The sequence below is a fragment of the Coregonus lavaretus genome (genome assembly GCF_964263955.1).
Source record: "Coregonus lavaretus genome assembly, chromosome: 40".
In the NCBI taxonomy this organism is placed as follows: domain Eukaryota; kingdom Metazoa; phylum Chordata; class Actinopteri; order Salmoniformes; family Salmonidae; genus Coregonus; species Coregonus lavaretus.
The window spans coordinates 7519550-7545392 of NC_140027.1; the positions used below are offsets into that span (position 1 = coordinate 7519550).

At 41.2% G+C, this 25843-nt stretch overlaps 1 protein-coding gene across 1 annotated transcript in view; it reads left to right on the top strand.

The window, feature by feature from the left end:
• The first annotated feature begins 10772 nt into the window (after nucleotides 1-10772).
• The window catches only part of LOC311113461 (protein kinase C alpha type-like), a 193323-nt gene continuing 178252 nt past the window's right edge, over nucleotides 10773-25843 (top strand). Inside the window, 2 exon segments of the mRNA XM_084156682.1 lie at nucleotides 10773-11074; nucleotides 11675-11706. Coding sequence (XP_084012808.1) covers nucleotides 10908-11074; nucleotides 11675-11706 — 199 coding nt within the window. The 5' untranslated portion in view covers nucleotides 10773-10907.

A 25843-nucleotide genomic window follows, 5' to 3' on the forward strand; every position in this document is an offset into this window, starting at 1 on the left:
AATGCTATTTATTTTGGCTATTGCCCAGTGTGTATATTGATTGATTGATTGCTTCTGTGGACAGGTGTCTTTTATACAGGTAACAAACTGAGATTATGAGCACTCCCTTTAAGAGTGTGCTCCTAATCTCAGCTCGTTACCTGTATAAAAGACACCTGGGAGCCAGAAATCTTTCTGATTGAGAGGGGGTCAAATACTTATTTCCCTCATTAAAATCAATTTATAACATTTTTGACATGCGTTTTTCTGGATTTTTGTTGTTGTTATTCTGTCTCTCACTGTTCAAATAAACCTACTATTAAAATTAAAGACTGATCATGTCTTTGTCAGTGGGCAAACATACAAAATCAGCAGGGGATCAAATACCTTTTTCCCTCAATGTAACTTCTACTATACCACAGGTCTATATAGTCTACCAGCCTAACTGTTTATCCTGCCCTCTATCCACCATTCATAGTGACAATAGTGGTAGGTGGATCATTTGTCCAGATCTGCAATTGCTATCATACCACACATAAAAGCATTCAAAGCTGCATCGATTTATAATATGAATCCACAAGAACAAATATGAATAGCTGATAGGCAGCGGAAAGGCATCATTGCAGCATGAAAGAACAGTGAAGAAATGAGACACGCAGCTCAAAAAGCTCCCCTACTTATCTTGTTTAGGGACAACTCAATTATCCTACCTAGACTAACCTACAACACCACAATGCAATGAATAATTGCTTTATTGTTTTTAAAAAGTGAGTACAAACTTCTACTCTAGGCTACAGTGAAAATGTAATTAGAATAAAGGTGCAAAAGCCCTGTGATTTGAATGTTTCATTCCATTTGGATCAGTTGTGTGTCTACTCTCGATAGTTTATAAAGGTCTAGAAAAGGCACAATAGCAGGCCAGTCTGGCTGTATTCTTACTTCTGATACTGAGAGTCTGTTGCAGATCATCATTCTCCCAAGTCATCCTATAATAACTTGGCCAAATATGCTCCCGGCAGGAAAGCTTAATGCGCGCCCCTCTCCAATCCGAGCGGCTATTCCTCAAGCACCTACAGTGGCTTGGGAAATTATTCACCCCCCTTGGCGTTTTTTCCTATTTTGTTGCCTTACAACCTGGATTTAAAATTGATTTCTGGGGGGTTTGTATCATTTGATTTACACAACATGCCTACCACCTTGAAGATGCAAAATATGATTTATTGTGAAACAAACAAGAAAGACAAAAAAACTGAAAAGTTGAGCGTGCATAACTATTCACCTCCCCAAAGTCAATACTTTGTAGAGTCGCCTTTTGCAACAATTACAGCTGAAATTATCTTGGGGTATGTCTCTATAAGCTTGGCACATCTAGCCACTGGGATTTTTGCCTATTCTTCAAGGCAAAACTGCTCCAGCTCCTTCAAGTTGGATGGGTTCCGCTGGTGTACAGCAATCTTTAAGTCATACCACAGATTCTCAATTGGATTGAGGTCTGGGCTTTGACTAGGCCATTCCAAAATGTTTCCCCTTAAACCACTCAAGTGTTTTGCTTTAGCAGTATGCTTAGGGTCATTGTCCTGCTGGAAGGTGAACCTCCATCCCAGTCTCAAATCTCCGGAAGACAGAAACAGGTTTCCCTCAAGAATTGCCCTGTATTTAGCGCCATCCATCATTCCTTCAATTCTGACCAGTTTCCCAGTCCCTGCCGATGAAAAACATCCCCACAGCATGATGCTGCCACCACCATGCTTCACTGTGGGGATGGTGTTCTTGAGGTGATGAGAGGTGTTGGATTTGTGCCAGACATTGCGCTTTCCTTGACGGCCAAAAAGCTCAGTTTTAGTCTCATCTGAACAGAGTACCTTCTTCCATATGTTTGGGAGTCTCCCACATGCCTTTTGGCGAACACCAAACGTGTTTGCTTATTTTTTTCTTTAAGCAATGGCTTTTTTTCTGGCAACTCTTCCGTAAAGCCCAGCTCTGTAGAGTGTACGGCTTAAAGTGGTCCTATGGACAGATACTCCAATCTCCGCTGTGGAGCTTTGTAGCTCCTTCAGGGTTATCTTTGGTCTCTTTGTTGCCTCTCTGATTAATGCCCTCCTTGCCTGGTCTGTGAGTTTTGGTGGGCGGCCCTCTCTTGGCATGTTTGTTGTGGTGCCATATTCTTTCCATTTTTTAATAATGGATTTAATGGTGCTCCGTGGGATGTTCAAAGTTTCTGATATTTTTTTATAACCCAACCCTGATCTGTACAACTTTGTCCCTGACCTGTTTGGAGAGCTCCTTGGTCATGGTGCCACTTGCTTGGTGGTGCCCATTGCTTAGTGGTGTTGCAGACTGGGGCATTTCAGAACAGGTGTATATATACTGAGATCATGTGACAGATCATGTGACACTTAGACTGCACACAAGTGGACTTTATTTAACTAATTATGTGTCTTCTGAAGGTAATTGGTTGCACCAGATCTTATTTAGGGGCTTCATAGCAAAGGGGTGAATACATATGCATGCACCACTTTTCAGTTACTTCTTTTTTTGAAACAAATATTTTTTTCATTTCATTTTCAATTTTGACTATTTTGTGTATGTCCATTACATGAAATCCAAATAAAAATCAATTTAAATTATAGGTTGTAATGCAACAAAATAGGAAAAACGCCAAGTGGGATGAATACTTTTGCAAGGCACTGTAGAATCTATCCCCTTCAATATAGCCTAAATATTTCTCATTTAACTTTTTAAATGTATTACCTTTTATATGTGGCATAAACACAACCAGTCACAATGTTTTAGTCTGATTAGACTACTTCAAAGTCTCCTGTAGGTTTGACCAAAATATATTTCCAGCATCCTCAAAATGGCTTGACATTAATCAGGTTTCCAGCCAACCTTTTTATGCGAGTAAAGTACATATTGGATAGAAAATGTCATGACAGGCCTAATGGAAACAGCAAATTTGTTGGCAAACTTTCCGAATGTTGACTAAACAAAATACGCTAGACAATGTGGGATCTTTTTGTGTCAGTAAAATGTATTATGCAAGAAATGCTTTTATGCGCAAATAATGGTATATAAACCATCATATTGAAGTAAACTTGGAGTCATGCGATGACATGGTGTTTAGTCCTCCCACTAAGACTCAGGAAAGAATGCAGTTTACTAGGCTACAGATGAAATAAGTTATGATGAACTTCACAGGGTGGTGAAAATGCAGTGACCTTGATGCTCCTTTCAATAAATATCGAGGGTCTTATTCTGGTGACATGATGATCGATGCTTGGCTGCCATTTGACAAATAAAAATAATCTCGCAATTTTTGTCCATAATAATCTCATCATAATATGCCATTTAGCATATTTAGGCTATATATACTGTATCTGTGAGCTGTTGGCTAGAGTGCAGCTGCCAATACCAGAGTGTACACATTCGCTATATAACCCAACATTTTTCGGTGACAAAACCATCAGTAGGCCTAGAGTTGAAAATGCAATGGAAACCCATTTAACTTGTATTTTTTATTCAGTACATGGGAATTTAACCAAAAGGTAATTGTTATTTGCACTACCTATTTATGCATAGACTTTTATCTGCAACAAGTCAATTTGATGGAAACAAAACTCTGATAGGAAAATGTGAATATTGTTTTTATGCAGATTTTAGAATAAAAAGCATGAAAATCTGTCTGCAATTGCAAGTGCGCTAGTCCAGTGTCACTTCTATTATGCCTGCACATCATGGTTCACCAGCAGCCTCAAACATTTAAAAAAATAAGCTATAGACCAGCCAAAACAAGCTTGTAATAATTGTACTTGTAATTGTACTCCCCACTCATACTCATCTGGAGGTCACTCATTTTAAGCAGTTAGGCTGGCTATCTGTAGAAAAAAATAGTAGTATTAATTCAACTTGGTCTAGTCCACATCATTATCACAGAGCCCCCATGTACCTATCCAACTATTTTTCATTTGCTAGTGATGTCCTACAGCATAATACCAGAAGCAGAGACTCTAATATTCACTGTTTTAAATATGAGTCTATCTGGTAAGAACACATTTTTATATACCGCTGTTGAGTGGAACAAACTACAACAGCAACTCAAAGACATACCAACCATAACCACTTTTTAAAAGAATGTCAAAAGCTGGCTAATGTGTGAACAGTATAACCTTTTTTTTGGCTGTATCTCCGTAATATGTCTGTATCTATGTAAGTATCTATGTATGTGTATGTACTGTATGTATCTATGTATGTGTATGTACTGTATGTATCTATGTATGTGTATGTACTGTATGTATCTATGTATGTGTATGTACTGTATGTACAGTGAGGGAAAAAAGTATTTGAGAACTCTGTTTATTAAGTTTTACACACACACAGACAAGACAAAGCAATATAAATAATATACTCAACTAGACAAAAATACAAATAATACATATAAAAAATAAAAATATATAAAAAAAAAAAAATAAAAAAAAAATAACTTTAAAGATACCATACTTTAGACAAGTTAAACACACCAGGCAGAAGGCTACAAAAGGTTAAAGGGCAATCTATAGTATAGGGACAGAGCAAATACCTCACCATTGTTCCTGTAAACAGTTAAGGGATGGGGTGGAGAAATGCAACCACTCACAGTGAACAGTGAACAGAATTAAAAAAATAAAAATAACTGGGAAAAACAAGCTCACACCTTAGTCTCTGCCCGGGCGAGATGAACAGGGCATCCGCAGGTCACAATCAATAAGCACATCAACCTTAATGCCCCCCACCCCCACCCCAGAAAAAAAACACAGAGAAATGCTCATCCAACCCCTAAGTCACAGGGGGGTCAAATACAGACTTATTTGGTTTTAATAGGAATGCTATCAGAGGATGGACTGTTTAAAGTAAGACCGGAATGGAGCCCAAGCCTCATTAAACAGTTTGGGGTTCCCACGTGAATTTAATTGAATTTTTTCTAGTTTCAGAGAGCACAACACATCTCTCACCCAATATTTATAAGATGGGGGAGCTGCCATCTTCCAGTTCTGTAGTATTAGCCGTCTAGCTAAAAGAGTTGTATAAGCAACAGTGTCCGACTGGATTCTTGACAGGGGGGTGCTTATGGGCAGTACTCCAAAAAGGGCTGTAAGGGGAGAGGGATCTATAACAGTGTTATATATATCAGAGAAACATTTAAATATTAATTCCCAGAAACCTGACAGTTTATGACAGCCCCAGAACATATGCAACAGTGTGGCCGGTTCAATTTTACATCTGACACAGGTAGGATCAAAATCAGAGAATATTCTTCCAAGTCTGGCCCCAGACCAGTGGATACGGTGAACCACCTTGAATTGAATGAGGCTGTGTCTAGTGCTAAAAGAGGACGAATGCACCCTGCGCAGCACAGATTCCCAGGTGTCTTCCCCAAGTTCCTCCCCCAAATCCTTTTCCCATCGAGTCTTTAAAGGCACCAAAGAAGGGTTCTGTAAGTCATGAATGATTGCATATACATCTGAAATTGCGCCCCTAGGAAGCTTGTTCAGCTCCAGGATGCTCTCTATAGCTGTATTCACAGGCCTATGGGGAAATTCAGGTGTGTTAGCTCTGACAAAGTTCCTAGTCTGGAGATAGCGGAAAAAGTGGGATTGGGGGAGGTTGAACCTTTCCTGTAGCTGAGCAAAAGAGGCAAATGTATCATCAAAGAATAATTGGGCTAGTGAGGAGAGGCCTAGTGAGTGCCAGATGTCAAAAGCCCCATCATTCAAAGATGGAGGAAATAAAATGTTCTGATTGATTGGGCCTGATAGAGAAAAGCCTCGGAGGCCAAAGGCTAAGCGGAACTGATTCCAAATTTTAAGAGACTGCTTTACAATTGGGTTGACACACCTTTTGCCTAGGGACACTGGGAGAGACGAGCACAACACAGAAGAAAGTGCAGCAGGTTTACACGATTCAGACTCCATCTGGACCCAGATTGGTCTAGGGCCAGTAGGATCAGTCTGCAGCCAGTACAGAAGGGCTCTGAAATTTGCAGCCCAATAGTATGTCTGAAAATTTGGTAGAGCTAAACCCCCCAATGACTTAGGCTTCTGTAAATGTTTCCTACCAATCCGTGGTACCTTGCCATCCCAAATAAAATGCATGAATGTTTGATCCAGTGAAATAAAAAAGGATTTTGGAATAAAAATGGGTAGACATTGAAATAAATATAGAAATTTGGGCAACACACTCATTTTAATGACATTAATCCTTCCGATAAGAGAAAGAGGTAGCGCATTCCAAAAAGCAAAAGATTGTTTCAAACTGTCTGCTAGAGCAACCAAGTTTTCCTGAAACAGATTTGAATATTTCCTTGTCACTTTGACTCCCAAGTAGGTGAATTGATCCCGGACAATCCTAAACTGAGAGCTTGTAAAAGAGCACTTTAAAGCAGCCTTGTTTACAGGAAAAAGCTCACTCTTGCCTAGATTCAGCTTGTACCCTGAGATTGATCCAAACCTTTTAAGAACAGATAAGGCGCGTGGCAATGAGGTATCAGGGTTAGAGATAAACAAAAGGAGGTCATCCGCATATAGCGAGACTTTCTGCTCTGAGCCCGTCCGGATTATTCCTTGAATGGCATCATTAGAGCGTAATGCAATGGCGAGAGGTTCGATTGCCAAAGCAAACAACAAGGGGGAGAGTGGACAGCCCTGTCTGGATCCGCGGTGCAAGGGAAAATAGTCAGAGGACAAGTTGTTAGTCCGTACCGAAGCCATGGGGAAAAAATAAAGAATCTTTATCCACGCAATGAATTTGGGGCCAAAGCCAAATCTATAAAGGGTGGCTGTTAGGTAATCCCACTCAACGCGGTCAAACGCTTTTTCTGCATCAAGTGAGACCACCACCTCTGGGTCCTCCGACGCAGGGGAGTACAGTATATTCATAAGGCGCCTAATATTGAAAAACAAATGCCTATTTCTCACAAAGCCAGTCTGGTCAGAGTGTATTACTTGATGCAGCGAGCCTTCCATACGGATGGCTAAAAGCTTGGCTAGGATTTTGTAATCACAGTTTAAAAGCGAGATTGGGCGAAAGGATCCACATTCCAGAGGGTCTTTGTTTTTCTTTAATAGTAATGAAATTGAAGCTTGATAAAGACTAGGCGGTAGCTTTGAGGTATTAAGGCACTCTGCAAATAGTCGAGACAAGAATGGGCAAAGCAGACCAGAAAACGTCCTATAAAATTTGGTTGGAAAACCATCCGGACCCGGTGATTTACCGCTTTTCATTGCGGACACTGCTGTTGCAATCTCCTCAGGTGTAAATTCTTCTTCTAGATAGTCATGGGTGTCTGTATCAATTGAAGGCATATTCAGGCCATTAAAGAAGGAATCAATCAGCAAAGGGTCTTGAGGGGATTCAGAGGTGTATAGCGCAGAATAAAATTGTTTGAATTGATCATTGATCTCTTTATGTATAACTGTGGTGGCACCAGACGGGGTCCTTATTTGTGGGATTAAACGTGAGGCCTCAGATTTACGGATCTGATGTGCAAGGAGTTTACTGGCCTTGTCGCCTTGTTCATACACTCTGTACCGAGCTCGCAAGAGTAGCTGTTCAGCTTGCCTGGTAGAAAGCTCATCAAATTCAGATTGGAGTAGTTGGCGCTCTTTATGCAGATCAGAGGAAGGAACCGTGGCATACTTCTCATCCAATGTGGCTATGGATTCGCTCAGGTCCCGAAGTCGCTGAGAGCGAACTCTGTTTTGGTTGGCTGTATAAGAAATAATTTGGCGGAAAAAAGTATTTGATCCCCTGCTGATTTTGTACGTTTGCCCACTGACAAAGACATGATCAGTCTATAATTTTAATGGTAGGTTTATTTGAACAGTGAGAGACAGAATAAGAACAAAAAAATCCAGAAAAACGCCTGTCAAAAATGTTATAAATTGATTTGCATTTTAATGAGGGAAATTAAGTATTTGACCCTCTCAATCAGAAAGATTTCTGGCTCCCAGGTGTCTTTTATACAGATAACGAGCTGAGATTAGGAGCACACTCTTAAAGGGAGTGCTCATAATCTCAGTTTGTTACCTGTATAAAAGACACCTGTCCACAGAAGCAATCAATCAATCAGATTCCAAACTCTCCACCATGGCCAAGACCAAAGAGCTCTCCAAGTATGTCAGGGACAAGATTGTATAACTACACAAGGCTGGAATGGGCTACAATACCATCGCCAAGCAGCTTGGTGAGAAGGTGACAACAGTTGGTGCAATTATTCGCAAATGGAAGAAACACAAAATAACTGTCAATCTCCCTCGGCCTGGGGCTCCATGCAAGATCTCACCTCGTGGAGTTGCAATGATCATGAGAACGGTGAGGAATCAGCCGAGACCTACACGGGAGGATCTTGTCAATGATCTCAAGGCATCTGGGACCATAGTCACCAAGAAAACAATTGGTAACACACTACGCCGTGAAGGACTGAAATCCTGCAGCGCCCGCAAGGTCCCCCTGCTCAAGAAAGCACATATACAGGCCCGTCTGAAGTTTGCCAATGAACATATGAATGATTCAGAGGAGAACTGGGTGAAAGTGTTGTGGACAGATGAGACCAAAATCGAGCTCTTTGGCATCAACTCAACTCGCCGTGTTTGGAGGAGGAGGAATGCTGCCTATGACCCCAAGAACACCATCCCCACCGTCAAACATGGAAGTGGAAACATTATGCTTTGGGGTTGTTTTTCTGCTAAGGGGACAGGACAACTTCACCGCATCAAAGGGACGATGGATGGGGCCATGTACCGTCAAATCTTGGGTGAGAACCTCCTTCCCTCAGCCAGGGCATTGAAAATGAGTCGTGGATGGGTATTCCAGCATGACAATGACCCAAAACACACGGCCAAGGCAACAAAGGAGTGGCTCAAGAAGAAGCACATTAAGGTCCTGGAGTGGCCTAGCCAGTCTCCAGACCTTAATCCCATAGAAAATCTGTGGAGGGAGCTGAAGGTTTGAGTTGCCAAACGTCAGCCTCGAAACCTTAATGACTTGGAGAAGATCTGCAAAGAGGAGTGGGACAAAATCCCTCCTGAGATGTGTGCAAACCTGGTGGCCAACTACAAGAAACGTCTGACCTCTGTGATTGCCAACAATGGTTTTGCCACAAAGTACTAAGTCATGTTTTGCAGAGGGGTCAAATACTTATTTCCCTCATTAAAATGCAAATCAATTTATAACATTTTTGACATGCATTTTTCTGGATGTTTTTGTTGTTATTCTGTCTCTCACTGTTCAAATAAACCTACCATTAAAATTATAGACTGATCATGTCTTTGTCAGTGGGCAAACGTACAAAATCAGCAGGGGATCAAATGCTTTTTTCCCTCACTGTATCTATGTATGTGTATGTACTGTATGTATATATGTATGTGTATGTACTGTATGTATCTATGTATGTGTATGTACTGTATGTATCTATGTATTTATGTATTTATGTAAAAAATAGGGACCACAATGGAAATACATTTTTAACTGACAAATCAAATAAATCAATCAATCCAAACTGTGCGGCGGCCAATTGATGAATGGAAAGAGACATCTGTTACAAAACACCAAAAAGGTTTAATGACATTCGGAGATTGTCACACCAAGCCTTCGATACTGGGTAAGCCTACAAGGTAGGGAGGGATGTATTTCCTGTTTGTCGGAATTGACATGGTCTATTTATTGTGGTGTTGAAAACTCAAACCATGATATTAAAGCGCCTGAAGTCGGTCTGCTTTGTTTATTGGTTGTGTGGTGCATTGACACAGAAACCTGTTGGTGAAATATAAATAAATACATCTGTTGCATATATTTTTTATAATTATAAATATAGCATCAACATTTTTAAAATCAGATTTCCCGCTAGCTGATCTTGTCTGCAGCTGGCTCTGATCATAGTGTAGGCCTAATGAAATAGGAAGGGAAAGTGGGTTTGTCCGTGGTGGTCGGCGAACCCTCAACCTTCTGGCCGTAGCCCTGCATGGCATCGACTGTGCCACAAAAGCATGCTGAAATGGCAAAGTCGATATCCACGTTTATGAACACAGGGTCGCTACACTGCCCTCAAAAGGCAAAATGCACCAACTACGAATTTGGTCTGTTGTAATGGCCAGGTATTATCTGATTAATGTGGTATTTAGTTTCCTGACAGAAGAACAAGCCAGTTGATCAGAATATATCATGGAGTCTCAGAAATCGCTGTCTGTCTAGACAGAAAAATACTTTGAAGTCAGATTTTGCAGTACATTTTTTTTTTTTATACAGTGTTTTGCCTTTGTAGGGCAGTACAGTTATTGTTATTTGTGGTCATAAACATTAGGGGAGGGTCATGTGAAAATAATTGTAACATTCGGGAGAGGTGTCAAAAATGTTTTATGACACCTTGAGTTGGAACCCCCCCTCCCCCGCAGTAAATTCCGAACTGTCCCTAAAGGTTTCAGAACAAATAATAAGCCACACATAACACATTCAGAATAGATTAAATGTTTATGACTATGATCAGTGCTTGACTTGGGTGGAATAGGTGCCGGTACTCATTTTAATGTAGGTGCAGGAACTCCTATGATATGACTGATATGTAGTTACTCTTCAAATAAATAGTTTTACCCAAAAATGTACCAGTATCTTTTACACCACTGGATGACGCTCCAATCTTCCAAATTCCAACAGACAGTAGCCCTCCCACCAGGCGATTAATTGTGGTGACGTCAGCTGAAGTGAAAGAAGGAAGCAAAGCGCTCAGTGTGGAGCTGTCAGTAAAAGTAGTTGTAGCGATAGCCCATAGATAGTACAGTGTCTCCAGTTACAGTCTGACCGCCTGTTCAGTGGCTAAATACAGTGTGCGTGAAAAGGTTATACGTTGGATTGAATAAGCATATACATAGGATAGAGAGGAATAACATTTCTTTTTGGCTATGGCTGATGTCACGCAATTCAACGAGGGGACCGGGGACGTCGCGAAAGGGTTCGCTCGTAAAGGAGCTTTGAGGCAGAAGAACGTCCATGAAGTGAAGGACCACAAATTCACTGCAAGGTTCTTCAAGCAGCCGACTTTTTGTAGCCACTGCACTGACTTTATCTGGTAAGCGCTTTTCCTCTCCAGACGGCTTCTGCCTGTTGAACATTTTGGAGAACTCCGCTGTCTTCTCAACCAGTTAAAGTTAACTGTGCTGCACCGTTACGTATAATTTTCTTAATGGAATTTTTTGTCTTCCACGCCAAAGCTGGACATTTTAAAGCCAACTTTTGCCTATAATGTGCCTCGAAATGCAAGCCCAAAGTAAATGAATCCGGTCTGCCTACAGTGGGCTAGATACAATGAACATTTTGACTGACAGCCGATAGCGCGGCTACTTAAATGTTTGTTACAAATGGTAAAAGTTGTATTTCTCATAGTCCTCTTGTTTTTGATAAATATTGAAATAACTTACTGCCAACGAAATATAGTCTCACAAGGAACAAGTGGTAACTATTCGGGATGTAGACTGGTTGAAGACGCACCCATGTTGACCAACCTTCCTCTTTTCAAGGGGGTGTGTTGTTTCCAAGACCATTTATTGCTAGCTACAGAGAAATATGGAGACTACTGCTGTCTGCTTGATATTGCAAACATGTTTGTTTGTGTGTATCTGTCTGTTTAATGCTATTTGTTATTTAATTCCTCCCTTCTCTCTTTTCACAGGGGATTTGGAAAGCAAGGATTCCAGTGCCAAGGTAAAATCAAATTGATTGACGTCCATTCACTAAGCTCCAGTCCACCATGCAGTGTATACTCATTCGTGCAGAGTTGTGTGTGTACTGCATTAATTCAAGAGGACCAGTCCATTTGACTTGCATTGACTAAATAATGTTACATTTTTTTGTTGGAGTCACTTACCTTTTAAAGAGTTTGAGATATACCGGTAGGCAATGTTCCCTCTAAACTGCATGCACAGGCAGCTCCCATCAGACTGCACATCAGTCTTTTTTTATAACTTAAAGGGCAGTGTTGTATTTAGACGGTCTTGAATAAGCTAAGTAGCCAATAGACAGAGCGTAGCATCATTTGTCCGATCCTCTGTAATAATGGTATAGGAATAATAATGAATTGTATTTTGTAAAGTGGTTTCTTCAATCAAAAAACACAATAACACAACATGTTTAGTCACCTCCTTGTCTGAAGGACAAGTGGATAAAGAGGTTAATGTCAAGCCCTGCAGGGTTTTTTCCTCAAAGATCTCATGGAATGTAGGCCTACATTGAACAACACATTGCCTGCTACTGTAGGCTTAATGATAGAACAGCTATTTCTATGTTAAAATGTTATGGGATGGATTTTTCTCCATTGTTTTTGATGGTAGGCCAATCTGGTAGGCTTATATTATGATCAAATAGCCACAGTAGCCTATTGGCCACTGTTAAAACTGTAACTTAAAGCAGGTACAGCCTCAGTGTTCACAGTAAACACGCGCCGGAAGTTGCACCAAATTTTCACAACCTTCAAGTTTGCGCTCAGCAGACCTTAAATTTGCTCAGTGCCTAATTTTTTGGAGGAACATTGCCGGGAGACCTACATTTGTCTGTGCCGTTTGAGTATGATGCCTTCCTTACACACACTCTGGAATATGAAGTCGTAAATAACAGAACAGAATGGTTAAAGTATCTGTGACAAAGCACTCAGAAGGTCTAATCACTCACAGAAATGGCATGGATTGATGTTGTGACTGTTTTCTGTTTCCGACCGTTTTCCAATCTCATTACCATTTTCAGTCGTTTGAAGCAGTTCTTAAAAAAAAGTTTTTTATACATTTTTAATAAGCCAATGACTCTCAACGTAGAGAACTTTCTTTACTTTCTGATTGATTTTGTTTGAGTCTCAGGAGTTTCTTCAAGTGCCCTTTGAGACTTAAATCATCTTAATTGGATTTATGCAGCTAATACTAGGGAATATCTTGACATTTAGTGGTTGTCTGTGTGAAAAATTGAGTGTCTGAGATTTAAAAAAAGATGGTTATTTATGATATCAAAGTGAGAACATTTACAATGCACTCCTCAGCTCTTGGAAAGACGGACCTAGATGTTTTGGGGACTATTTGATAAATGTTTAATGGATAGTATTATTCCCAGCTGACTAACTGGACTGACATGAAATCAAATCACACACGGCAATCTCATGGATGCCAGAGTTCAAATAGGCCTGGTAAAGGAAACAGAAATATGACTACCCAGAGGTTTTCTTTACAAAACCAAAGCCCTATTGTCCCCTGTCAAAAGTACTGCACTACATAGGGAATAGGGTGCCATTTGGGATGCAGAATGGTGTACCGTAGCCTGGCAGCTGAATCTGCTTGTGCTTTAGCTAGGCTAGGTCTGAGGGGTTAATGGTATTCATCTGTAGTTTGCCAAGTCTCGTTAGTGCCATCAATAATCTCAAACTTCTTGTTTACTGATTCCCATCTGTAGAGTACTGTAGGTCAGTGCATTACTCAAACCTGAAGAATGTAGGTTACTAGGCTATGTGCTCGTGCTGAGAAAAGGCAAACTTTTGTCTCAAGAGAATGTTGTATCAAGGTACCAGTTACTAAGGATTTATAAAGGGTTTCTAAGCTGTTGATAAAGGTTATAATATAGGCTATATATACTGTACATACACAGAGTGTACAAAACATTAGGAACACCTTCCTAATATTGAGTTGAAACCCCCCTTTGCCCTCAGAACAGCCTCAATTCGTCGTGACATGGACTCTACAAGGTGTCAAGCGTTCCACAGGAATGCTAGCCCATGTTTACTCCAATGCTTCCCACAGTTGGGTGGTGGACCATTCTTGATACACACAGGAAACTGTTGAGCATGAAAAACCCAGCAGAGATGCAGTTCTTGACACACTCAAATCAGTGCGCCTGGCACCTACTATCATACCCTGTTCAAAGGCACTTAAATATTTTGTCTTGCCCATTCACCCTCTGACTGGCATGCATACACAATCCATGTCTCAATTGTCTCAAGGCTTAAAAATCATTCTTTAACCTGTCTCCTCCCCTTCATCTACACCGATTTGAAGTGGATTTAACAAGTGACATCAATAATGGATCATAGCTTTCACCTGTATTCACCTGGTCAGTCTATGTCATGGAAGGAGCAGGTATTCCTAATGTTTTGTACACTCAGTGTATATTTATGTATTCAGATTCAGTTTTATACAGTCAGATGGCAATTATTTTAAAAAGGTAACGTGTTGTCGTAGACATTTAGTGAAAATAACGCTCCAGTAACTCAAGCCAAGTTTTCACTAGCCAGATGTTTATTTTGGGTTCTAAAACATTGTGGCCTGACTTAAATATAGTTTAATAGTGTACAATTGTGGTGCTTAGAGATTGTTGTTGTAAGTCCTTGATTGTAAATCTGATTGTAAGCCACTATGAATAAAACTGTCCGCTAAATGACTAAAATGTCAATGTAATATTTAATGTGTCTGATATCACTAGACCGTTCTCATGCAGAAAAGAGAAACAACAGTAACTCATCATTTTACTGGAGTCATCAAAGAGGAAATGGATCATTACGTTATCTGCTGTCTTGATCTGTCCAACATTTCTTATAGTGAAGCAAGTCTAAAGCTGTCAATTAGCTTGGCGGCCAGAGAGAGAAATGCTGGTTCGCTGGTAAAGTTGTTATTTTGTTGGTTTCAGACATTTTCCTATTCTTTGTAAGCTTCGCCTGCATGGCTGCACTTCCAATGAACTGGCGTAATAGCTGAGAAATACCCGCTCTCGTCCTTTCTCTAGAAGATCAAAGCGAACTGAGAGTGTGAGCAAAGCAGGACGTTTTCATAAGGAGCAAACACTTCATTAACAACGATAACGGTTGAATGCCAGTTAAGCATGTTGATTTGCGCTTAAGTGGTGTCCCCCTTGGATATATGCTATTCTCTGAACATGAATGATAGTGTAATGTGGAAAGTGTTGATCTTGCCAGCCAGTGGTGAGAGTCCCTGCCTCATGGTAAGTGCTGCTGCTTCAGCCAGCCAGGATGATATTAACCTGTGATCATTGAGCCGTTGGTTGAATGAGAGATTTTCTGAAAGGATGTCTTCTGAGAGCCACTGTTAAATGGCAGCAAAAGACGTCCATTTGCTGGAGTACGAGGATAAACACTCGCCAGAGAGGGCTTTTTGATCTCTTTGTGGTTCAGAAGGCTCTTGGTCTGGAATAAGTCCACTTTTATTGTTGTGGAGTGAGTGTGTATATACTTGTGTGTGTGTGTTCAGGTTCCTACATGCATGTGTGTATCGTAAATTGTATGTCTCCATACGTACGAATGTGTGTTGGACATCATGCATCTATCTACGTATTTGTCGATTATGTGTGTGGAGCCTGTCTTCCAGGGCTTAGTAACTGCGATCGATAAAGACACTCCTCCACTTGTATGTGATCTTGGTGTCTTGGAGGTGCGATGCACTTTGCTCAGAGGCTCCGAGTGTTTGCTGGCACTTGAATATTTGATGGGAAAGCCTGCTCGTTATCAAGTCAGGGCTAGGTGCTGCAGTGATGACATCCTGACATGTTTTTATGTGTATGCCAAAGCACCATCGGTTAAGCTCCTTTTGTCTCTGTCTTGTCTTCTCTCTCTGGGTTCTGTCCTTGCATCGCTCGTTACTGTTATAATCTCTACTTGTCATGTAGAAATCACAGTGCACTATTAAAGACCTAAACAAAACCCCTGCGTTCAGAGCATTAGAGTTAGACTATAGATATGCATTACAGCATTAGAGATGTCAGCAACACTGTGTAGGTGCTAGCTGCTCTTCTGTATCCATTACATATACTTATGCAGAGAACTGGTAGCAGTGGTTTTACAGCCACTCTGGAAAGCACAGCATTTCCCCCTATTATAAATCTGTTCCTAGGTCTACTTCTAAATAAAGAATGGCCGCCGTATCAAGATGAAGGCGAGGAGGTAACGGCCCTGCTATTCAAAAGATGAAGGTCCCACTTAAAAATACCTGTCCTCTCATCAATTATTAACGGGCTCCTTGGAAATGGGGAGGCTCAAGTCAACAAGCAGGGAGGCTTCTATTGAGTAAAGACATGATAAGCCTATTCTAGTGGTCTTTCTGTGCTGGCCTGAAATGAAGTTACATTCGATTTAATGGAATTTGAAAATGTCTGTCTGGACTGGAATTAATGAATTTGTTGGTGTTCAAATGTGAACTTGACATACAGTATCTGTGTTTCCAACAATTTGTTAAATCATTGCGTTCGAGACATTAAAATTAGCTTGTGTCAAACCATTAGCTACCAATCCCACATGGATTATTTCATATCTAGTCTATTCATATCTAGTCTATCTAGAGCAACATTAATATTAAGATCTCTTCCTATCGTTTTGTTATGGGAATCCCCAGACACTGTGGTCCTCTATAGCTCAATTGGTAGAGCATGGCACTTGTAACGCCAGGGTAGTGGGTTCGATCCCTGGGACCACCCATACATAAAAATGTATGCACACATGACTGTAAGTCGCTTTGGATAAAAGTGTCTGCTAAATGGCATATTATTATTATTTATTATTATTACTACATAGAGCTTGACGAGTTGTCAGAAGCCTTTGCCAAGAGAGATATCATATCCACTAGCTAACACTCAACAAGTATTTTCCGTTATTTGTAAACCGACACCTCACCTCACGGTCACAGTTGAGCTGTGCTGTTGTGTCACTACCATGTTACTCGCCCTCGCCAATTATAAGGTTGATTAAATACCACCAAAGTAAAGGTGAGGGGGGAACAAGCCCTCATGTTTACCCAAGTACAAGTAGTCACCATGTGAGATGGTATCTGTGCCAATTCTTGTTACCCTCAGGCAATCCTGTTTCTGTAGAATCTAATTCCACAAGTTAACCTGCAGGCGTTTGTATTAATATCCCAATTACTTTGGAATTGCTGTTGCCATATTGTAAACTTGTGCATGGCTCCACACCCAGCCTCTCTAAACTGTATCATTAAAACATGATAGCAGTCTTTCGTCCAAATAGTAAGAATGTTAGTATTACCACTAATAGTGAATGGAGGAGTTAGCATAAGCATTCTATTGATGGTTATTGGCCCAATTAACATTTAAGCACATCTACACACATCATATACTGTACTTAAGCGTATGTCAATTGATTCTAAAATAGAATTACCATTGAGAAGTCCACTGCTTTTAGATTTTACATAATCTCTTGGCAGGCTTGTCCATACAGTGGGGGAAAAAAGTATTTAGTCAGCCACCAATTGTGCAAGTTCTCCCACTTAAAAAGATGAGAGAGGCCTGTAATTTTCATCATATGTACACGTCAACTATGACAGACAAATTTAGCATTTTTTTTCCAGAAAATCACATTGTAGGATTTTTTATGAATTTATTAGCAAATTATGGTGGAAAATAAGTATTTGGTCACCTACAAACAAGCAAGATTTCTGGCTCTCACAGACCTGTAACTTCTTCTTTAAGAGGCTCCTCTGTCCTCCACTCGTTACCTGTATTAATGGCACCTGTTTGAACTTGTTATCAGTATAAAAGACACCTGTCCACAACCTCAAACAGTCACACTCCAAACTCCACTATGGCCAAGACCAAAGAGCTGTCAAAGGACACCAGAAACAAAATTGTAGACCTGCACCAGGCTGGGAAGACTGAATCTGCAATAGGTAAGCAGCTTGGTTTAAAGAAATCAACTGTGGGAGCAATTATTAGGAAATGGAAGACATACAAGGCCACTGATAATCTCCCTCGATCTGGGGCTCCACGCAAGATCTCACCCCGTGGGGTCAAAATGATCACAAGAACGGTGAGCAAAAATCCCAGAACCACACGGGGGGACCTAGTGAATGACCTGCAGAGAGCTGGGACCAAAGTAACAAAGCCTACCATCAGTAACACACTACGCCGCCAGGGACTCAAATCCTGCAGTGCCAGACGTGTCCCCCTGCTTAAGCCAGTACATGTCCAGGCCCGTCTGAAGTTTGCTAGAGTGCATTTGGATGATCCAGAAGAGGATTGGGAGAATGTCATATGGTCAGATGAAACCAAAATAGAACTTTTTGATAAAAACTCAACTCGTCGTGTTTGGAGGACAAAGAATGCTGAGTTGCATCCAAAGAACACCATACCTACTGTGAATCATGGGGGTGGAAACATCATGCTTTGGGGCTGTTTTTCTGCAAAGGGACCAGGACGACTGATCCGTGTAAAGGAAAGAATGAATGGGGCCATGTATCGTGAGATTTTGAGTGAAAACCTCCTTCCATCAGCAAGGGCATTGAAGATGAAACGTGGCTGGGTCTTTCAGCATGACAATGATCCCAAACACACCGCCCGGGCAATGAAGGAGTGGCTTCGTAAGAAGCATTTCAAGGTCCTGGAGTGGCCTAGCCAGTCTCCAGATCTCAACCCCATAGAAAATCTTTGGAGGGAGTTGAAAGTCTGTGTTGCCCAGCGACAGCCCCAAAACATCACTGCTCTAGAGGAGATCTGCATGGAGGAATGGGCCAAAATACCAGCAACAGTGTGTGAAAACCTTGTGAAGACTTACAGAAAACGTTTGACCTGTGTCATTGCCAACAAAGGGTATATAACAAATTATTGAGAAACTTTTGTTATTGACCAAATACTTATTTTCCACCATAATTTGCAAATAAATTCATTAAAAATCCTACAATGTGATTTTCTGTATTATTTTTTCTCATTTTGTCTGTCATAGTTGACGTGTACCTATGATGAAAATTACAGGCCTCTCATCTTTTTAAGTGGGAGAACTTGCACAATTGGTGGCTGACTAAATACTTTTTTTCCCCACTGTACATTGATAGCACATATTGAAACCAACCATTGGCTTCAAAACGACCAACCTCAGATGGGCTTTTAAGTGTTTCTCTCTCTACGACTACCTTCTCTTCCATTATGGTTGGAATATGGATGGAGAAATGGAGCCCAGGGAATAGTGTCTTTGTGGAAGGCCATTGATGGTTTGAAGGGTTGATGGAACGGTTGAATGGGGCCGTCTTCTTTGACAGGTGGTAATGGATTTTACCCGATGCCTTCCAATGGTCTGTTGTTGGTGAGAGTGGAGGATTAATAGGTTTCTTGGTGTGAGAGGAGCAGAGACCAATCTCCCAAGGGAGCGGTAGGAGCAGAGCGATGTTTCTATGTCTATGGACATGTAGGGAACATGAATGAGATATGTGGATGGACAGTGTAATGGTGATGGCTCAACAAAATGGAGTCTTTTTCTCTCTTGTTTGAACTTAAACAGTAAAATTGGGTTAGATCAGTCCAGACACAACATGTTATGAAATACCTGAACATGTATTCTGCATATATACATATAAAAGGTTTCATCAAAGTCCTGTTTTCTCTATTCAAAACAACTTAATAAAATCAATAACCAGGATATTTGTCACACAGAGTACCACAGACAAACCAAGCCTGTGTGTCTCTGTTCACTTTCATTGTGTTTGCGGACATGCTTAACATTTACATTTTAGTCATTTAGCAGACGCTGTTATCCAGCGACTTAACAGTTAGTGTGTGCATACATTATTTTTTTCATACTTAACCATGTTCAAACCAAACATTGACCCAGAGGAGACGTGAAAACACACTCCCTCCAGTTCCCTGGAACCTCCCTCCCCTCCCTTTGATGAACAGTGGCCTCTCAACCCGCTCTCAGATCACGCTCCTGTGCTCCGGGCTTGTTTAGACAGTGCTAAGGGAATCCTTGTGCACATCCTGTTTTGACAGAGGATGGAAAGGTAAACTCTAACCTGTGTCCTTACTTGCTCCCGCAGTCCAGCAGGTGTGTATTCCAGTCCTCCCATCTCCCATAGGTACCGAGGACTCCATCTGCCTTCTCCTGTTTTGGAGATGGTTCTCAGCAGTACATTTCTGAGCTAGTCTCGCTTTCTGTTGCTGTAACGACTAGTTTCAGAGAGGCAAATTAGGTCTAGTTCTGGATTTAAATCATTCTCAATGGAGATTCTCCATCGAAAGTGCTATTTAGTCCAGGACTAGGCCTAGTCTGGGTCCGAGAAACCGTTCCTTAGTATCCAAAAACCTTTATGGCTTACATAGCTAGGTAGGTAGGTAGGTAGGTAGTTTGTTAGGGGGAACTTCAGCTCACCTCATGTAACTAGTTGGTCCTGTTGTATCTATCAGCTTCTCTATGCTTAACTTAGGCTGTACCTGTACTCTGCCTGTACTTCTGCAAGGTACAGTTATTTTTTTAAATCACCAACACTTTGTTAATATAGAGTTTACAAATGTTTAGACCAAGAAGAGTGACTACCAGAATGTGTGCTGCTATGCTCTGACGTGTTGCATAATCATTGGCATCACTCCAATTATGTGAAAGCGTCTGCTACATAGATGGAGGTTTACTTCCATGAAAACTTGTTTATGGTACCATCAATCCTCAATGGGTTATGGTTCCATTATCTTTCCATGGTGCTGTCTTCATTGTAAATGCTCTGTAGTATTCCATATACACTTCCCCTGCCATATTTCCCCTGTGTTTACTAGGTCTCATATACTGTATAATGAATACCATCTCTTCCTTAAGGACATGTGGTGGCTTTATTGCAATATCCACCTGAAATCACCTTTTAATGGACAGTGTTGGTACCAGTCAGTGAGGCAGGGTTAGAGGGAGAATTTGTCATAAACAAACCCACTGTTGACACCAGTCGACAGGCAAAGGACAACTGTGTCAACCAACCAGGGTTATGTAACTTAGCTGGTGCAGTGGAATGCCAAACACATTTCCCTGGGCTATGCCTTTAGGCTGTGGTGGAGCAAGCGCATCGCCACGGAGGCTGTGGATTGGGGCTTTCACAATAGGGCTCCCCTCCCCTGGGCTGAGTGCCAGAGAGCTTGGCCGCTACAGTGCACTCTGCCTTGGGTAGAGCAGATCTAACCACCCCTTCTCCCCCATTCTCGCTCCGCATTCTCTCCATTCCACAGCATCCTAAGGGAAATTCTTATGTACTCTGAAAGCTGAGATCATGACCTTGAATTATACCCAAGCTGATGATTTGAATTTTAGCTGCTGCTCATCACAATGGTGAGAGAGAATACAGAGAGGACTTGCTAGTAGAGCTTGTGTGTGTCTGTGTGTGTGTCTGTCTATGGGGTTAGTCATCCAATCCACTCTGATGGCAGGGGTAACCAGGCAGATTAAAGGGATGATGTGAATATGCTGGCCCCGGGAGTAAAACCGCTTAACCCCCTAAACCTTCCCTTGGTACAGCCTCTGGATCCTCCATCCACTGTAGGCCACATAGAACCTAGAACAGAACAGAGCGAACCTCCATTACGTCCATTACCCTGAGAGCTACTACAGTACAACAGCTGGATATCTAGGCCTATATGAAACCCCTCAACCACAACTTACTTTAGTGCCGGCCATTAAAATGCTTTATATGGACTATATCTATTCATCAACTCACCACAACTCACTTTAGTGCCGGGCATTATTAAAATGCTGTAGACCTCTATGGACATTCTAATAACATAATACTTTGGTTTGAAAGCGAGGCAGCGACATCATTTATTTTCTACATACTAAAGTCAAATAGGCCATAAGCATACCCGAATGGGCTGAGCCAGGCTACAGCCAAGCCAGTGTCATTTGGCCCATGCATTAGTAGCCAGGATGCCTGTGTCACTTTGTAAATTACTTACCATCGCCACTGGTTAATCCAGGCCATTTCCAGGGCTGTGTGGGTGGATTATGGCTTTAGATCCAACAGAGCTCCTGTGTCTGTCTGTCTGTCGTCTTTATGGCCAGGGGGACATGGGGAAAGCCTGCATGGGCGGAGAGGCGGAGATCCCTTCAAAACATCCCAGATGTGTCAAAACTACCGCTGTGTGCCTTTAAGCTAAACCAGACAGGCAGCACCATGCTGTGATGGGGGATCCCCGGAGAGTTGGAGCGATACCCAGCTACCCACACTGACCAGAAGTTACCTTACAAGACAAACGGCCATTTTGGATTTCCCTGAAAACCTCTGTTCTTGTTTTCGACAATGTAGCTGTACCGCATCGAAATGAAACCCATCCGTTCATGCTGAATTATTAATTCACTAGAAGCCTCTGGCTTAGTGTGTTTGGGAAATGTTGTTTGATATGTGAACAGGGTATGTGAATATTCGAGTGGCAGTGAAATGTAGCCGTTTTGCATGCCAAACATGGCCAGATGTGTTGATGGAGAGACTGTATTTCAGATCACCCAATAAATCTCTGTATAAAGTGCATGATGAACATAATCATGAACCAATGGACTGAGAGCTTCATTCTCTGCCTCTGTGCTTGCTGTCCATCCTATTTTCCTTATGAGAGCTACACATTCATTCAAATCTTGTTCGCCAGAGAATTCCTGCATGGTTGGAAATACATCCACTGACACCTGTATGGCATGGGATAATAAATCCTTGTTTACTTACTGATTGCATGATTGATCCAAGCCGGTTTCGCAGTATGGGGCTTTGAAGTGACTAGGCAAGCAATCAAACAAAGAAGACAGCCAGAGCTTTGATGGCAACCCTTGCTGAAAAAGGCAGAACATTTGAGTTGTTCAGAATCACTTTTCTCTTGGTTGTCAGCCTGAAATCAAGTATAACAGGTTCTTGTTCACATACTTTTCTTCTCAGAGAGCGAGTGATGGAAAAAGGAGGAATAAGCGACAGAAAGGGAGAAGGGAGGAGAATACAGACTTAAGGCCCTTGGGACTATCTCCACTGTGTACTCCACAGTATGCTTTGTACTCCCGCTACTCCTACTCTAAGAATAATATTGACAGTGTTACTTCTGGCATCATACACCAGATGATGTCATACACCAGATGAAAAGCTACCTTTGCTGGACTATATTTTTCCACTAGCAAAGTGACGGAAGCTTTCCCCTACTCTAATCCTTGGAGCCAGGTCCTTTGATCTTGTTGCCTTGTCCATTGAGCAGATCTATCTGGACAGTGCAGCTCACATCCCAAAGGAAAGAGGCTGCTAGCTCTGGGCTATGTTTTCTGGGGGACCTTAGGGCTTCTTCTGTTATACGGTTATGACTTGGCAGGCTGGTCATAACATAATCAGGTTGACAACACACAGCTATGCCAGTGGGAGGGAAAGCATAAGCATACAGGATGAATGGGAGTGTTGACTATGTCATGTGTCCTGATTTGCCAGGGTCCTTGTTCATTATTGTTCCGCATCAGACCTAAACTGTGTGTTATTCACGATAATCCACAGGTTCTCATGCCTTATTGCTTAAATATAGCCAGATTAAGAATCTGTAATCAAATACGTATTAAATTGTACTTTTTAAAGCTGCAATATGTATTGTTTTGGGTGAGCCGACAAAATTCACATAGAAATGTGAGTTATAGATCTGTCATTCTCATTGAAAGCAAGTCTGAGAAGCGGTAGATCTCTTTTTATGTGCACATTTTTCTATGCTTCCTGTTCTTAAGTTTCGTTTTTGCGTCTTTTACTTTCAGTTTTGTACAGCAGCTTCAAGCAGCTGAAAATACAGTATTTTTGGTTATGGAAAATATATTTCACAGTGGTTTAGATGGTACAATGAATCTCTACACTATACTTGCTTGTTTTGTCACAAACTGAAATTAGGCGAAATATTAGAATTTTAGCAACCAGGAAATGGCGTAGCGATTTCTGCATAGTGCGTCTTTAAATTGTCAAACTATTATATTAAGTTGTTTTGAACTGCTAGCTTATAGCCTAAAAATTACTTTCAGATACCAAGATGACAGACATCGAAGAATCTATTAATTTGTCATGCTTTTTTGCTTATTGCTCACCAGTATTGTGTTGTGCCTGACAAAGAGATGCATTGCACATTGAAGGTGTCATCCAATTTATGTTTACATGGTCTGTGCTTGTACTAATGTTGTGTTTGTGGAGCAAAATGACTCTAGGGTAAATAGAACAGAGACACTCCACATATTGGCAACTAGGGAGACAGACACATCATTGTAACCTGGATAAAGCCAATGTCAACACCTCTTATCTTCTAGATCCATAGGCTTTCTATAGAAAGCGCTAATGGGTGCTATAGCTACTGTATTTGCAACTGTCACTTGAGCCATAATTCACATAACATGACCTTACCTCACTCCTTCGTTCAAAAGCTCTGCCTTGGGTCTAAATGTTGTGACGTTTGTAAGTAAAATGGCTTTCTTTAAAGATGCAAAATGTAGAAATCGCTCCTCCATTTCCTGGTTGCTCAAATTTGAATAGTTCGCCTAATTTCAGTTTGTGACAAAACAAGCAGTCGTTGTGTAGCGAATCACTGTACCATCTGAACTGCTGTGAAATATATTTTCCATAACCAAAAATATTGTATTTTCAGCTGTTTGAAGCTGGTGTATGAAACCAAAAGTAAAAACTAAACTTAAGAACGGGAAGCATAGAAATAGCTTACATAGAACGTACAGTACCAGTCAAAAGTTTGGACACCTACTCATTCAAGGGTTTTTCTTTATTTTTACTATTTTCTACATTGTAGAAGAATAGTGAAGACATCAAAACTATGAAATAACACATATGGAATCGTGTAGTAACCAGAAAAGTGTTAAACAAATCAAAATATATTTAAGATTTTAGATTCTTCAAAGTAGCCACCCTTTGCCTTGATGACAGCTTTGCACACTCTTGGCTGCTTTTCTTTCACTCTGCGGTCCAACTCATCACAAACCATCTCAATTGGGTTGAGGTCGGGTGATTGTGGAGGCCAGGTCATTTGATGCAGCACTCCATCACTCTCCTTCTTGGTCAAAAAGCCCTTACACAGCCTGGAGGTGTGTTGGGTCATTGTCCTGTTGAAAAACAAATGATAGTCCCATTAAGCGCAAACCAGATGGGATGGTGTATCGCTGCAGAATGCTGTAGTAGCCATTCTGGTTAAGTTTGCCTTGAATTCTAAATCAATCACAGATAGTGTCACCAGCAAAGCACCCCCACACCATCACACCTCCTCCTCCATACTTCACGGTGGGAACCACACATGCAGAGATCATCCACTCACCTACTCTGCGTCTCACAAAGACACGGTGGTTGTAACCAAAAATCTCAAATTTGAACTCATCAGACCAAAGGACAGATTTCCACCGGTCTAATGTCCATTGCTCGTGTTTCTTGGCCCAAGCAAGTCTCTTCTTCTTATTGGTGTCCTTTAGTAGGGGTTTCTTTGCAGCAATTCGACCATGAAGGCCTGATTCACGCAGTCTCCACTGAACAGTTGATGTTGAGATGTGTCTGTTACTTGAACTCTGTGAAGCATTTATTTGAGCTGCAATCTGAGGTGCAGTTAACTCTAATGAATTTATCCTCTGCAGCAGAGGTAACTCTGGGTCTTCCTTTCCTGTTTCATCACAGCGCTTGATGGTTTTTCGACTCCACTTGAAGAAACTTTCAAAGTTCTTGAAATTTTCCGGATTGACTGACCTTCATGTCTTAAAGTAATGATGTACTGTCGTTTCTCTTTGCTTATTTGAGCTGTTCTTGCCATAATTTGGACTTGGTCTTTTACCAAATAGGGCTATCTTCTGTATACCACCCCTACCTTGTCACAACACAAGTGATTGGCTCAAACGCATTAAGAAGGAAAGAAATTCCACAAATTAACTTTTAAGAAGAACTCCTTCAAGACTGTTGGAAAAGCATTCCAGGTGAAGCTGGTTGAGAGAATGCCAAGATTGTGCAAAGCTGTCATCAAGGCAAAGGGTGGCTACTTTGAAGAATCTCAAATATAAAATATATTTTGATTTGTTTAACACTTGTTTGGTTACTACATAATTCCATATGTGTTATTTCATAGT